At 39.3% G+C, this 17,164-nt stretch overlaps 1 protein-coding gene and 1 non-coding gene across 2 annotated transcripts in view; both read left to right on the forward strand.

Moving 5' to 3' along the window:
• MAPK1 (mitogen-activated protein kinase 1) overlaps positions 1-17,164 on the forward strand; it is an 87,859-nt gene that overhangs the window by 40,385 nt on the left and 30,310 nt on the right. The window contains exons 2-3 of the mRNA XM_033097341.1: positions 11,417-11,599; positions 13,562-13,751. Coding sequence (XP_032953232.1) covers positions 11,417-11,599; positions 13,562-13,751 — 373 coding nt within the window. The remainder of the gene's footprint in view (positions 1-11,416; positions 11,600-13,561; positions 13,752-17,164) is intronic.
• Positions 15,147-15,220, forward strand: TRNAS-ACU (transfer RNA serine (anticodon ACU)). The gene has a single exon. It is a non-coding gene; the product is annotated as a tRNA-Ser (tRNA).

The raw sequence follows: 17,164 nt of genomic DNA on the forward strand, positions 1-17,164 counted from the left end.
ACTCAGAAACCAACATTAGTGTGTTATAACTCCCAACTTTATTCAGATTTTGCTTTTCCACTGATTTCCTTTTTTCTGTTCCACTATCTAGTTCAGGATACCACATGCATTTAGTTGTCATATCTGCTTCGTCTCTGGTGTGTGACTTTCTTACTCTTTGTTTTCATGACCTTGACAGTTTTAAGGAGTACTGATCAAGTATTTTGTAGAATGTCCCAACTTGGGTTTGTCTCATGTTCTTCTCATTATTACCCTGGAGTGACCGGTTTGGGGAAAGAATATCACAGAGGTGAAATGCCCTTCTCATCTCATCCTATCAGGGTTCAGAATGTCACGTGACATCACTGGTGGTGATAACTGATCACTTGGTTGAGGTGATATTTGCCAGATTGCGCAGCTGTAAAGTTAGTTTTTCCCTTTCCAAATTCTATTCTTGGAATCAAGTGACTAAACTTAGCCGACCCTATAGGTGTGGGGGATGGGAGAAATCAGCTCCCTCTAGAGGAGAGAGTATCTATACATATTCGAAATTCTTCTGTCAATATGTCTCTTCTCCCCCATTTATTTATGTATTTAATCAATCATTCGTGTTAATATGGACTTACGCATATTTCTTTTAAGCTTTGGGTTATAATCTAATACTGCATTATTTTGTTGCTCAAATTATTCCAGTTTTGGCCATTGGGAGCTCTTTCCAGTTGATTCCTTTGGTCCTGTGATGTGCCCCCATTTTATTTTTTGAGCACTTCCTTCCTTTCTGGCATTACACCATGCTGTAGGCTCATCTTGTAGTTTCCCTTCTCTCACCCCTAGAACCAGCCATTTCTCTAAGGAGCCCTGGTTCCTTTTATTGGAGGCAGATATTTAGAAACCAAGATCTGGGCATGGGATATAGTAGAATATTTTCAACCCTATGATACTAAATACCGTGTTTCCCTGAAAATAAGACCTAGTCGGACAATCACCTCTAAGGTGTCTTTTGGAGCAAAAATTAATGTAAGACCCGGTATTAGTAGAGTAGAGTGAAATAAGACCGGGTCTTATACTAATTTTTGCTCCAAAAGACACATTAGAGCTGATTGGCTGGCTAGGTCTTATTTTCGGGAAAACAGGGTAGCAGTAATTGGTTAGTAAATTAACTTGAGCAGAACTGTAAGTATCCAAATAGTTGTCAAAATCTTCTGAACACAAAACAGAATTAGCCTTTTCAGTCAAATGACATCCTTCACTTAGCAAATCTTAAATGCATCTCTGGTCCATAGTTCATTATCAAACAGTATAAGACAGGAAGCGCCAACTGGCCTATGTTGCAGCTTATACCATGTTCCTTCCTGGCTTTGAACTCGGGCTCAAGACTACATTTGAAATATCCTTGGGCTATTAGGAAGGAGTTCATTGGTTTTCCAGGTATCTTGGAGCTAAGGGGCTAAGACAGGAAGAAGCTGAGTTGTCGGGACCTGAAGTGCTTGTGGCTAACAGTTTTTACCTCTTCCAGTTCCCATATGGCATTTGTGGCTTAACTACAGAATTTTGTTAGCAAGTCTTCCTTTAAAGGAGGCATCAGATAAGAACAGTATTTTGTTTCTCCACACAAATTGGGTTAAGATGCTATAAAGAAGACACGAGTAATTTATAACATATAGTTCTGCTCTTGAGGAATTTAGTCTTATTGGATGGAGAGCATTTCAACAGGACTGAGCTGGGAAACAGGAGGTTTGTGAAATAGGACCCACTCCCTCTGAATCTGCCCATGGCCACTATATCCAGAGCTGTGGCTCCCACCATCATTGCCAGTTGCTAAAAGGGCTCCTGCCTCATGCACTGCCCTTCCCAGACATTCTTTAGCAATCTGCTACCTGAGGGAACCTTCATAAAAACATCAGTGTTGCCGTTCTTAAAATCTCTGCCTAACATCCTTTGGTGGCTCCCCAGGATAAAATTGTAGATAATCTAAATGTGGCCTGGCTCCTGCTTATGCCTCCATCTTTTACCCTGCTGTGTCCCCATGTGTCCCACGCTCCATTGCCCAGGTTCCTACAGACCTGTGTACCTTTACGTGTGCCATCTCCTTTGCCTGAATTGCACCCTGCCTTCTCATCCCCCTAGCTATCTCTTGGGAACCTTCTCTTTCACCCCACTTCATCCCCCCAGCCTTCAACCAGCTCCTGCTTTCATAACACCCTGTGCCTCTCAGGTGTCCACATGAATCTGCCAGTCGTTCTCCTCCTCCTTCCCTTCTTAAACAGTTGTCACCTATACCCTTTTCTGTCCCCATTCCCTTCCTTTTACTCACACCCATGTTACCACAAATCATCTCATTGCAGATTCAGTGAGTGCTTTCCAGTTTTTGTCTTTCTCAATCTCCTGTTTGGAACTTTCCTTCTTTGGCTTCTGAAGCACCACTTTGTCCTGTTCTCCGTGGTGTAGCACATGGGCTTCAGAGTTGGACAGCCAGCGTTCGCATTCCATTATTAGTTACCACTTTCTCACTCTCTTCAGCCAGTTCCTCTTCCTCTGACTGCTCCAGTTCTATCCTCAGACCTCTTTTTTCGATATCTCCCCTCAGCAGTGCTACCACTATGGCTTCTGTTAACGATTCCCATATCTAATTCGTAACCTTGATCTCTCTCCTTAATGATGCTGGAAGTATAGGACCTTCATTTCCTCCATCTGAATCGCCCGCAAGCATCCTTAGATTTTTTAGTCCAGAAGTTCAAGACTGTCCTTGTTGTCTCCTGCCCGCCATCTTCATTTGTACCTCCCAAACCCAGGCCTGCCCCTAATGTTTGCAAGGCCTGGGTCAAGAATGCAAACGGAGCCCCATATACCGTATAAATCAAACCAAGAAACATTAACTATAATAAATTCTCTCCTACCATGACTGATAAACCTTAAAGACCTGGTGGAAGGTCAGGTTCAAATTGAAAATTCCTGGGCTTTTTAGAGTTCGGTGCCAGCAATTCAAGGCGAGCAGGCCTCCGGCGTAGCCCTTTCTCTTCCCAGCCCCAGCGCTGTGCCCCACGTGAGCTGGAGCTTCTGTGCATGGACACCAGCCTAACATTCCAGGAGCGGTGCACACCCTGCAAACCTGTGCACGCACTGGAGGAGCGGTCTCCTCTCAGCAGAGCCGCCATGCGGGAGGCCTGCACGGCCTTGGAAGCAGACTCAGGAGACGGGGGACTCTGGGGCTCCTGGTGGGCATGTTCCCCGGACCCCATAAATCTCCTGATGAGGAGGGGCCTGGCTGGCTGGCGGGCACTGGTCCCCACAGATGTCTTGCTCGTTTTTCTCTCCTGTGTTGGCTCTTGCCTTTCTTTATAGCCTTGCTCCTCTTTCAAAAGCTTGCTCATCCTTCAGGATATGGTTTCTGCAGGCCTGATCTTTTAATCCTCTCCTTAATACCTTTATTTGGAATTAATCTACCCAGCCTATTGTGTTTCAGATGTGCTTTACTATGATAAAGGAAGTGTATGTTGTCTGTTCCTGTCTCCTTCCCTCATTCAATTACAAGCTTCTTAAAAGCCGGATCATTATTTGTTTTTGCCACCAGTCCTAACATGAAGTCTCACAAATGGGAAGTGCTTCACAAGTGTGGCTTGACTCCACCACAGCTCTGGCATCACTCTGTGTTGTTGTGGCAACCGTATCAAAACAGGAAATGAAGTTAGTTGAGCATGACTTGTTCATAATTGACTCATGTTGGTTCCCTTTCTTACCTAAGTGATCACAAAACATGTGTTAAATAATCTACTCCAGAATTTTGTGGGCTTTTACTTCCACATTTACTGGTTAGATACGGTTCTGGAACGTGTGCCCCCCAACCCCGGCCCTGGCATCAGCCATGTATCCAAAGAACCTTGGTTCCTTTTTTTTTTTAAACTGCTTTTAAAGAAGTAATTGATGCACAATGTATATTGCACATATTTGAAGTGTACGGTTTGATAGTTTCATGGCTATGTGTCAAAACTTATCAACACAATCAAGAGACTAAACATACTCATCACCTCCCAAAGTTACGGTTTCCGTTTGTGTAGTCCCTTCCTGCCAGCAGCCCCAGGCAACCCTACTGATCTACTTTCTGACTTGTTTGCGTTTTATATGAATAGAAGTACTTTGCTTCTGGTCTGACTTCACTCAGCATAATTGTTTTAGGATCTGTGTGGTTTATATCAATAGTTGATTCCCTTTTATTGACGAATAGTAGGAAATTGTCTTGAGAATTAAGTATGCTCACTTTGACCCCTTCCCATTCTGCACAATTTATGGATTTCAGTATAGAATTCATCTGGGACTTGAGGCTGCATTTATATAATGTGACTGGGTGATCTCAATAGCTGGAGCTCCTTAGTGGACAGAAGAGGAGCGGACGGGTGGCTCAGTTGGTTAGAGTGCGAGCTCTGGGCAACAGGGTTGCCGGTTCGATTCCCACATGGGCCAACGAGCTGCCGCTGAGCTCCCGGTCGACCAGGCCCCAAGGGATAGTAGGCTGCGCCCCCCGCAACTAAGACTGAATAATGGCAACTAGACTTGGAGCTGAGCTGCACCGTCCACAACTAAGATTGAAAGGACAACAACTTGACTTGGAGCTGATGGGTCCTGGGAAAAACACACTGTTCCCCAATAAAGTCCTGTTCTCCTTCCCCAACAAAATCTTAAAAAAAAAAAAAGAAGAAGACAATGTTATTTATAATCTTTGTATCCTTTTAGAAAAGTCATGGGTATATACTAACCCAGTGCTAGGTAAAAGTTTCTCCCTTTATTCAGGTGTTTGCGCATGTCTTGTTTAAATAATATACCCAATTCCACTTTTAAAGATTATTCTCTCAGGTGGGAATGAGGTTAAATTAAGATACTTTGTACCTTTTCCCAATAATTCTTTATTTTTCAAATATTTTTGTGTTGGTCAAGAACTCTAAAGTAATTGTGCCTTTTCCTTTAAAGAGTATTCCGGTATTCCACTAGTACTTTGCTGTGGAATATAATGTGACTGGGTGATCTCAATAGCTGGAGCTCCTTAGTGGACAGAAAAGGAGCGGACGGGTGGCTCAGTTGGTTAGAGTGCGAGCTCTGGGCAACAGGGTTGCCGGTTCAATTCCCACATGGGTTTTTTGTTTTTTTTTGTTTTTCTCCCTTCTGCACCCTCCACCCCATTCCGGTTCAAGCCGTTGTTTCTCAGCCTAGTTGTGTAGGACACAGCTCCCTGGCCCATGTTGGTGTTATGAGCCTTGTGCTCCCCCGGCTGAGGCAGCCGGTCTCCAGTCATCTGTCGGCTGCTCATGGCAGCTCTCACGGGCTGCTGGCCACTCATGGCAGCAAACCGCATCCCACGGAAGCTCTCGCCGACCTCCGGCTGTTCACCGCAGCTCAGCTCCAGGGAGAGCTGTTGTTCACAATCTTAGCTGTAAAGGGTGCAGCTCACTGGCCCATGTGGGAATCGAACTGGCGACTTTGGCGTTAGGAGCACGGCGCTCCAACCACCTGAGCACCGGGCCGGCCGTGTGTTTTTTTCCTAATTAAAAATTTTTAGGGGCCAGCCCGGTGGCTCAGGCGGTTAGAGCTCCATGCTCCTAACTCCGAAGGCTGCCGGTTCGATTCCCACATGGGCCAGTGGGCTCTCAACCACAAGGTTGCCGGTTCAACTCCTCGAGTCCCGCAAGGGATGGTGGGCAGTGTCCCCTGCAACCAAGATTGAACACGGCACCATGAGCTGAGCTGCCACTGAGCTCCCGGATGGCTCAGTTGGTTGGAGCGCGTCCTCTCAACCACAAGGTTGCCGGTTCGACTCCCGCAAGGGTTGGTGGGCTGCGCCCCCTGCAACTAGCAATGGCAACTGGACCTGGAGCTGAGCTGCGCCCTCCACAACTAAGACTGAAAGGACAACAACTTGAAGCTGAATGGTACCCTCCACAACTACGATTGAAAGGACAACAACTTGACTTGGAAAAAAGTCCTGGAAGTACACACTGTTCCCCAATAAAGTCCTGTTCCCCTTCCCCAATAAAATCTTTAAAATATGGTTCACATGGCTCTTCAATCAAAACAATATAAAAAAATATACAATAAAGATTTTTTGTTCCCCTGTCTATCCCACTCCAGCTTGGTATTCTGTCCCTCCCTCTACCACCACTCATATTAGTACTTTGTGTATCCTTCCAGACTTTCTTTATGCAAACATAAACAAATGTTAATATGTATCTTTCATTCTTTATTAGAAAAAAGATAGCATATTGTCTAGTGCTAGGCCTTTTCTTCTTTTCACTTAATAGATCCTGAAGCTCTTTCCATATCACTCCTTTTTTCAGCTGCATAATATTCCACTGTATGGATACCCACTCCCCTATTGATAGACCTCTTTTTAAGTGGTTTGTGTTTTTGTTTTTTGTTGTTGTTGTTTTTTTGAGATGACTGTAGAGTCACATGCAGTTGTAAGAAATACAGAGAGATCCCAGTTTCCTCCAATGGTTACAGCTTGCATAACTACATTATAATACCTACAGCTGAGAGATTGACATTGACAAAATTTACAGAGCTCATTGATGTCACTAGTTTCATATGCACACATTTGTGTAAGTGTGGACTTAGTTCTATACAGTTTTATCAGATGTGTAGGTTCATGTAACCGCTACCATTCTTTTTGACATCTATTGAAATGTTTGATTTTTTTTCCCCTTTAAAAAATTTTTGTTTTCTAATTGTAGTAAAAAACATAATACAAAATTTACCATTTTTAAGTATACATTTGAGTAGTTTGAAGTATATTCACATTCCTGTGCAACGAATCTGTAGAACTTTTTCATCTTCTAAGACTGAAAGTGTTCCCTTGAACACCATCTCCTCGTATCTCCCTCCCCTCCCCAGGCCTTGGTAACCACCATTCTGCGCCCTGATTCTGTGAGGCAGACAACGTTACATGCCACATATGAATGGAATCATGCAGTAGTTTCTTTTTGTGACCGGCTTCTTTCACTTAGCATAATGTCTTCAAGGTTTATCCATGATGTAGCATGTGGTAAAATTTCCTTTTTTAAGGCTGAATAATATTCCAGTGTATGTGTGTACCACTTTTTTTTTATCCATTCGTCCATCAATGAATATTTGGGTTACTTCTTGGCTGTTATGAACAATGCTATAGTGAACATGGGTCTGCCAATATCTCTTTGAGATCCTGTTTTGAATTATTTTGGATATATACCCAGAAGTGGGATTGCTGGATCATATGATAATTCTATGTCTGATTTTTTTGACGAACTTTCATAGTTTTCCATAGTAGCTGGACTATTTCACATTCCCGACTTTAGTACTTTGTGTATCTTTGTACACAAGCATTCCAGTTTCTCCACATTCTAACACTTATTTTGGGGGTTTTGCTGTGGGTTTTTTTTATTGTTGTTTTGTTGTTTGTTTTTGATAGTGGCAGTCCTTGTGGGTGTGAGGTGATAGTTTGTGAGTTTCCTTTGCATTTCTCTAATTAATAATTGAGCAATTTTTTATGTGCTTGTTAGTCATTTGTGTATCATCTTTGGAGAAATGTCTGTTTCACATGATGTCTTATTTTTAATTGAACTCTTCTTGAATTCATAAATATTGGCCATAATAGATTATTCTTTTAATGTTATCAAATTATATTTGCTTCTTTACTTTTTGTTGATTTTAAAGCTTGTGCTTATAAATGAAATTAGCCTTTAGTTTTGGTTTTTATTCTTTATCATCAATTCTTTATTTTTTGAAATTATTTTTATACTTGACATACAATATTATATTATTTTCAGGTGTACAACATAGTAATTCAACATTTACGTACCTTTAACCGTCTGTTACCATCATAGTTTTTACGATATTACTGACTTTATAACCTACACTGTACATTACATCCTCGTGACTTATAACTGGAAGTTTGCACTTTTTAATCCCCTTCCCTTTTTCTACCCAGACCCCCACACTCCTCCCCTCTCCTCTGATAAGTATCAGTTTATTCTCTGTATCTATGAGTTTGTTTCGTTTTGTTTGTTCATTTATTTTGTTTTTTTAGATTCCACATATAAGTGAGATCATACAATATTTATCTTCAGCTGTCCAACTTCACTTAACACAATACTCTTTAGGTCCATTCATGTTGTTGCAAATGGCAAGATTTCATTCTTTTTTATGGCTGAGTAAATTCCATTATATATGTATCACATCTTCTTTATTCATCCATCAGTGGACACCTAGGTTGCTTCCATATTTTGGCTGTTGTAAACAATGCTGTGAACATAGGGTTGCATGTGTCTTTTCAAATTATTGTTTTCTTTGGATGAACACCCAGATGTGGAATTGCTGGGTCATATGGTTGTTCTTTTTTTAAATTTTTGAGGAATCTTCATACTATTTTCCATATTCGCTGCACTAATTTTCTATCCCACCACTGGTGCATGGGGGTTCCCTTTTCTCCACATCCTTGCCAGCACTTATTTGTTGTCTTTTGGATAACAGCCATTCTGACATGTATGAGGTGATACCTCATTGTGGTTTTGATTTGCATTACCCCCATGATTAGTGATATCGAGCATCTTTTCATGTGTCTGTTGGCCATCTCTGTGTCTTCTTCAGAGAAATGTCTGTTCAGGTCCTTTTTTGAAATTGTATTGTTTTTTTGATGTTAAGTCGTAGGAGTTCTTTGTATATTTAGGATATATTAACCCCTTATCAGATATATCACTTGCAAATATCCCATTCAGTTAGTTGCGTTTTTGTCTTATTGACGGTTTCCTTCTCTGTGCAAAAATTTTTTAGTTTGATATAGTCCCGTGTGTTCATTTTTGCTTTCGTTGTGTTTGCCCAAAGAGATATATCCAAAAAAAATATGTTGCACAGACTGATATCAAAGAATTTACTGCCTGTTTTCTTCTAGGAGTTTTATGGTTTAAGGTTTTGTGTTTAAGTCTTTAATCAGTTTCGAGTTTAATTTTGTATATGGTGTAAAAATGTTGTGTTGCAGTTCCCTTCTAGTTTGGAGGTGCTCTAGGGTTAATAAATGGATGTTCTTCTGGCATACTCTAGGTGCCCTTTAAACCATTGGTTTTTCATTGTACCCCAGCTTTGGCAAGTGCCTGCAGGCCCTGCAGTGACCCCTCCCTCCCACTGCAAGTCAGGTTGGGAGGCTGGGGTTCCCGTGGCGCCTTGTCTCCATCTCCTAGCCATTTCCATGTGGGCTGTCTTATCTGATGTACAGAAGCTGTCCGGTCAGCCCTCATTTCTTCTTCAGGGGCAATGGCTCTGTCTGTAGGTGTAAATTTGATGTGTTTGTGGGATGAGGTGAGTTGGGGGTCTTCCTACATTGCCATTTTGGTACTGGCGGCACTTACTTATTTATTTTTAATAATTATTCATCTTATAGGGATGAGTTAGGAAATTCTTCATTCTTTTAACCCTGAACAATTTATTTAACCTTGAATTTTTATTTTTGAAAACAGCAAGTTTATCAGTTAAAAGAAAAATATGACTATCTAAAATTAGCTCATCCAAAGACTCTGTAGTCACAGATGGGTTTACGATCCCAAACTGCAACCATAAGTTGTTTACAGGAGACACATTTAAAGCAAAAGCTGTAGCACGGCAGTAGTTGGGAGAAGGGGGATGAGCAAAAATGAAATTCTTAGAGAAAAAGAAAACGGGATTGGTAATGCCAAAGTGATTTTAAAACCAACACTATTAAAGACACCAAATAATTTATGGTAAAAGGCATGATAAAATATATAAAACAGAACTGAGAAATCCAAGGAGAAATGAGCAAACAGAGTAATTGTAGAAGAGTGTAAACTCTCCGTGATCAGTTTTCAGCAGATAGTGTAAACCAAAAAGACAGCAGAATGGAGTTAGGAGAACAGATAGGAACAGACCCAACCCCACAGACAGGGTCACACCTTCTTTTCAGGTGGGAACCAAGGAGGAGGATCTCATGCTTTCTTACTTGGTTATTTATTTCATCACTGAGTGTTGATACTGTTGGAGGGGCACACTGACCATAAACCCTTCCCCCCAACAGTCTTGCTCTTGAAAGCAAATTTATTGCCATGTTTGATTACCACATTTCACTAAAACTAGAAATTTATAATGTTAAGTTTAAACCAATATCTTAGAGATTTTAACCTCTGTTCCTGTTGTACTCATGATCCTTCTATGATTTGAATTACTCACAAAATTTTTAAAAATGTTCCCAATATTGAATAAACTTGCTTAAGCAGTATACCCTTTTTTTAAATTTAATTTGTTGGGGTTGTTTTTTGCCTACCTGGGAATTAGTAGTTTAGGCCTTCATTCAGCAAACCAAAGCTAAATAAGATTTGAGTAATGATTCTTTTATTTAAGGAAATCTATTTCATATTAAAATATTGGGGGTACCTGCGTACAGTATATTAATGGTGTGGGAGAATTGAAGCTGAGTAAGATAAGGTGCCTCCTACAGCATAGTTTTGTGATGGAGTCAGGCAAATGCATCAAATAATTCTCAGAATAAGTAGACTGATAAATATTATAGAAGCACAAACTGGAGAATAAACTTATTTTACTGTTTTAGATTTCTAACAGTTATGAGGAAATAAGAGGTAATGTCTTACTGCCTGTCAGTGTTATTTCATTGCTTTAATTGATGGACCAGATAATACGGTAAGCTCTTATAGAAAAGATGCAATAGAATACTGAGCATAATATAGATAGTAATAGTCAAGATTCAAATTCAGCATAAAATTAAAGATATAATTATTATTGCTTCTGCTTGGAATTCAGATATTAAGGGCAACTTTGGAAGAACTTGACCTTTGTTACAGCTATGACAGAATTTTTTTGAAGAATACTTTATAGGTTTTGTTATAAAACTACCCAGATACCTTGGTTAAATTTCTTTGGGGGTGAGGGGAAAGAGTCATGTCATTTTGCAAGTGAGACAGAGTTGGTGTGAGCATTCAAGGTGTCCTCTTGAGTCCATTTTTGTTAGAGATAAAGATGCAGTTGATGGTCATTGGAATGTTTCTGCTGAGTCAGAGGAGTCTGGTACAACAGTCGGAAGTTGTTTTGGAGGCAGGAATGGTTCGTCTCACCAGAATGCCATTGCTGTTAAAAATCGGTGGGAAAGTGGTTTTGCGTATATGTGGCATAAACCCATGTTGCTGGGCTTATGAAAATGGGCATCCACAGGTAGCAGGGCCAGGCAGGCCCGGGTAGGTTGGAGATTCAGTTTGTGCTGTACGGTGCCAGCTGCGTCCTCCCTAGCTTGAGGCCTTTTTGTGGATAATGTACATGCTGCCTTCATGTGTATGAAACAGGTATTTACCCAGAGTGCTAAACATTTAATACTTCACCAGTTTGCATTCTTTCTGCCAAGATGTTCTGAAAACTGTTTTTAATGCCATCTGTCCCCCTCCTTTTTTTCTTTTTTTAGCTCTGCTTATGATAATGTCAACAAAGTTCGAGTAGCTATCAAGAAAATCAGTCCTTTTGAGCACCAGACCTACTGCCAGAGAACCCTGAGGGAGATAAAAATCTTACTGCGCTTCAGACACGAGAACATCATTGGAATCAATGATATTATTCGAGCGCCAACCATCGAGCAAATGAAAGATGTGTATCCTTTTCAGACAGCTGACTCCACTGCCTGGTCACCTTATTTAGTAAATGTAACTTGAAGTGTCCTGGACTTACCAGAACAAAGGAAAAGTATATAAAGCACTTTTAAAGGGAAATTGTAATCTGCTTGCCGTGTACTATAACACTTGCATTATATAAAATTTTTCTCTGATTCGTTTTATGTCTTGTAACCATTTTTTTTAGTGTCTTGGCAAATCTGATGTTTTTTCTTGTCAGTTTCAGTAAAGATTTCTTTAAATGTAATTATGGAAAATCTTGGTTAATACTATTTCCAAGCATGTTTTCTCCATTCAAGGTTTGGTTTGTTATGGTGAGAAGGAAAAGAAAGAGGGTGCCCTCTCTGGTTAAATCGAGACTGTCCTGATCTTAAACAAAGTCATTTTGTCTTTAGGTCTCAGTTTTTTCATCTTTAAAATTAAGTTACTGTCCTCATGATCTTTAAGGCAAGTCAGCTCTGAAATTGTTATTAACTGTGACCAGCATTTAGAAATATGGGCTAAGCAGGTCCAGAAAATACTACCTGGGTAAAGACTACATTTGAAAGATAGGTATTATATGTACTGAAGAGGATCTGCCAGAAGAAAATTCCGATTTCTGTTAGTACAGCTTTCTACCACTTTGCTTACTTTGAATTCTGCCCCTCCCGGGAGAGGCAGCTTACTGTCTCTAGGCAGCCCTTTCCATTTTTAAACAGCTCTGGTAATAAGTTGTAGTGATATTTTAAGTGAAATGCCTCCTGCTGCTACCACCTGTTGTCCTGCTTTACCTTTTGTCATAAAAATCAAATCTCTTTCAGATGACACGTTTTCAAGTCAGTTTCCTTTGAATCCTATACTACCGTGTTTCCCCGAAAATAAGACCTAGCCGGACGATCAGTTCTAATGTGTCTTTTGAAGCAAAAAAGTCTTATATTAATTATATTATAATTAATATATTATAATTACATTAATATTAATATAATATATTATATTAATAAGACTGGTCTTATTTTACTATAAGACCGGGTATAATATAATGTAATGTAATGTAGTATAGTATAGTATAATACCGGGTCTTATATTAATTTTTGTTCCAAAAGACACATTAGAGCTGATTGTCTGACTAGGTCTTACTTTCGGGGAAACACGTTATGTCTCATCTAGCATGAATCTGTAGGAGACATAACAATAATATTTACACAGAAATGAATAAAAGAAATGCAAAAACATTGCTAATGAAGTACTATTGCGGTAAAGTTAAAAGCTAAAGGCTTCTATAATTTAATTCCTATAAGAAAGAAGTTAGCCATAGCTAAAATTCTAGATACTTAGATACATGGAGAGGCATGAAAGCAAGAGGGGCAAAACTAGCACAAGTTCCTTCTAAGCATGACTTTCTCATAGTCTTATTAATTTAGGATCTTAACATTAATTGAATAGTCAGATAAACTGAGGGTTGAATTTAGTAGCAATATGTTTTACGCCTGTATTTCCAAAAGTTCTATGGTTGATTTTTGAGGAAAAGAAGGGGACAAGAAGGAAGGTAAAAGAACAGTGACATTACAAGTTATTGCTGGGCCAGAGAGAGGAGGAAGTATATGATGCCTTCTCCCAGTCCTTTCCAACAAGCCTTCGAAGGGCTTTATTGATGGTGAATAACTTGGAGAACACGGAAGCCGAAACTTCAAGATTAGCCTATATTTCCATAACAGCCTGTTTCAGGTTTCAGTTTAGGCCCATAATCAGTCATATCACGCAGTTATAATGTCTCTTGTCTCAAGAGGAGTTAATTAATTATCTCAGATACCTTCCATAAGAGTATACCAAGTTTTAGTTTCTCATTTACCTCGTGGGCCTCATGATAAAATAATGGACCTTTGGGGGAATGGGTTCATTTTGTTTTCAGTGTTTTGCTAAGTGTGACTAGCTATTTGGTGTGTCACCTTAACCTGTCCAAACAGATATATAGTACAAGACCTCATGGAAACAGATCTCTACAAGCTCTTGAAGACACAACACCTCAGCAACGACCATATCTGCTATTTTCTTTACCAGATCCTCAGAGGGTTAAAGTATATCCATTCAGCTAACGTACTGCACCGTGACCTCAAACCTTCCAACCTGCTGCTCAACACCACCTGCGATCTCAAGGTCAGCCAGGTTATTTACTCTTAGGGTGATATATATTGAAAAAACTCTTTTACTGGGGCATGTTGCTATTTATTGTTACTCATATTTAAAGTTACACCAGAAATACGTGAAAACATTCTTATGGCAAAAAGACAAAAAAGCAAGAGTGCTAATTCTCTTCCTTTCCATCCCCTTGTTCCTTCCTCTCCAGAGGTAACCACTATAACAGATTGGTGTATTTTTTTCGTATGCTGCTAACATACATGTGTACTTCTATACTTACATAAATAAATAGAATCATGTGCATTATGTGTAAGTTAAAAAATGATGTTTCATTGGTCAATTTTTTTCAATACACTTTATACCAAGAATCCTCAGAAAACCTCAATGACTTTAATACCTAATAAGGCATTCCCAGTAAATAGGGAAACTCTAGATCCTTTATAGTCCTGAGAATTCTCTTGAAAATGGGCAACAAATACATTTCTATTTTAATAGCAGAGCTAAATGAGTAAGGAGTTCTACAGATTTCTTAGATATGATGAAGGGATGTGGATTCAGTCTGCTAAAAATGCATGTGAATTCAAGAAGACCTAGATAAATGGAAAGACATCCCATATTCATGGATTGGAAGACTTAGTATTGTTAAGGTAATAGTACTCCCCAATAATCTATAGACTCATTGCAGTCCCTGTCAAAGCCCCAGGTGGCTTTTTTGCAGAAATGGACAGGTTGTTCCTCAAAAGCATGTGGCAATTCAAGAGACTCTGAATAGCCAAAACAATCTTACAAAAGAATAAAGTTGGAGGACTCACACTTCCTGATTTCAAAACTTTACTAAAAGCTGTAGTAATCAAGACAGTGATATTGGCGTAAGAGTATTCATGTAGCTCAATGGAATAGAACTGAGAGTCAATAAATAAATCCATGTTTATGATCAACTGATTTTCGATAAGAATGCCAGTATAATTCATTGGAGAAAGAATAGTCTTTTTAGTAAATGGTGCTAGAACAGTTGGATAGCAACATCCAAAAAAAAGAGATTGGACCCTAGCTCACTCACATCATGTATAAAAATTAACTCAAAATGGATCAAAGACCTAAATTTAAGATGTAAAACCAGAATATAGTTAGAAAACATAGGAGTAATCTTTGCAGTCTTGCGTTAGATGTGACATCAAAAGTACAAGCAACAAAAGAAAAATTATAACCTTGAAACCTTGATTTCATCAAGGTTAGAAACTTGTGCTACAAAGTAAATCATCAAAAAAGTGAAAGATAACCCACAGAATTAGAAAGTATTTGAAAATCATAGACCTGATAAGAAACATATCTAGACTATATGAAAAACTTACAACTCAACAATTAAAAAATAAATAACCCAATTTAAAAATGGGTAAAGGAAGGGGGTGGCCGGGCTGGTTAGCTCAGTTGGTTAGAGTGCGTTGCTACTAACACCAAGGTTGCTGGTTCGATTCCCGCATGGGCCACTTTGAGCTGCGCCCTCTTTAAAAAAACCAAAACAAAACCAAAAAAATGGGCAAAGGACCTGAATAGACATTTATCTAAAGGACATATGCAAATGGCCAATAAGTACATCATTAGTAGTAAATCAAAACGACAGTGAGATACCACTTCATACAAACTAGGATGGCTATAATCAAAAAGTCAAATGATAAATATTGGCGAGGATTTCACTCCTTCATGTATACCTAAGTGAAATGAAATGAAAACATGTCCACACAAAAAATGGTACACAAATATTCATAATATCAGAATAGCCCAAAAGTCGAAACTATTCAAATGTCCAGATGATGATGAATAAATAAAATGTGGTAGATTCATATAATAGAGTGAAAAAGAGTGAAGTACTAGTACATATTAGTACACAGATGAATCTTGCAAACATTATAATGTAAGTGAAAGAAGCCAATCATAAAGGGCCACATATTGTATAGTTCCATTTATATGAAATGTCTAGAACGGACAAATCCATAGTGACAGAAAGTAGATTAGTGGTTGCCTAGGACCGGTGGGATTAGAAAGAGACTGCTGATGGGTACAAGATTTCTTTTTGCGGTTATAAAAATGTTCTAAAATTGGATGGTGGTAATGGTTATGTAATCCTGTGAATACCAAAATCCTTTGAATTGTATCCTTTAAATGGGTGAGTTTATGGTATGTGAATTATACTTCAATAAAGCTGTTTAAAAAGTACATAATAGATTTAAAGCAGTGATTATTTCTTGGACTTCAGTTCAACAGACATTCCTGTGAGAAGCCCAATACAGTATACTTGGCAAGAGAGATGACTGTCTGTCCCTGAAATCTGAAAACGGATAGGTCAGAAATCTGAAACGATAAATGATTGTAATATCTGCTGTAACTGAGATATTGAAAAGAATGGTGTACAAACGCAAAGGAGAGAGGTGGGTTAGTTCTCGCTAGGGCTATGAGAGGCATCAAGAAGAAGGAGGTATCCCTCTAAGGATGGCAAGGCCTTCAGTAGACAAGTGGCTGTGTTGGGCATAGGATATTGAAAGCAGAAGGAACAACAGAAATAAAAATAAGTAGTAAGGGACTAGTGCACAAACTGAGACCTTCTGTGTGTAGATGCAGCTTTGGATGAGTAATAGGGAGTCACTGACACTGAGCTGGAGAGGTTGGTTGGAAGGAATCATGGAGAGCCTTCTGGAACTATCTAAAAAAAGGCAGTGGGTTCTGTCATTAGGTGGTCAGCTTATCTGCTGTCATTGGGGGTTTAAAACAGGGTGGCTGACATACTGTCAGCTTCCTACATCAGAAATTGTTGGATTGGACTTTGTTACCTCTTAGGATCCTTCCAAATTAGATTCATGTATTTTCCACATGGGATGTAACCAGATCCTTTCTGATGGATCTGTGCAATTAAAAGCCAGGTGAGAACAAAAGGAATGAAGGTCCTTTTAAGATTGGCCACACTTTGTTGGCTCTTAGTGATTTTCTTGAAAAATTACAATGACTATTTTTCTGTCTCCTAGTGTTTTTCTGTTTCTTTCTGCCACAGTATTATTATGGCAGATTGCTTTTGCTTGTTTTTGGAGAGAGATTTTCAATCAGCGTTTTAAGTACATAATATTTCTGGGGAAAGTTGACTTACTTTTGCATGAAAATGCTCATCTTTAAGAAGACAAACGGCGGGGGAGGGAGGGAAATAAAAAAGACAACAAATAGAATCACACTACTTTGTTTTCTCTATACTGTGGACTTCTCTTTACGTAGGGCCATGTTATTCACTACTCACCAAAATTTACACCTACACTGATAGGTTATATTCTTGGTCATCTGCACTATTCCAGGAATTGTTTTTAAAACCCAGTTTAATGCACAGACTCAGAAACACAATAGGAGGGTCTAGATATTTACGGCAGCATAATTCACCCATTTTAAAAATG

The sequence above is a fragment of the Rhinolophus ferrumequinum genome, chromosome 25 (genome assembly GCF_004115265.2).
Source record: "Rhinolophus ferrumequinum isolate MPI-CBG mRhiFer1 chromosome 25, mRhiFer1_v1.p, whole genome shotgun sequence".
Classification (NCBI taxonomy): Eukaryota; Metazoa; Chordata; class Mammalia; order Chiroptera; family Rhinolophidae; genus Rhinolophus; species Rhinolophus ferrumequinum.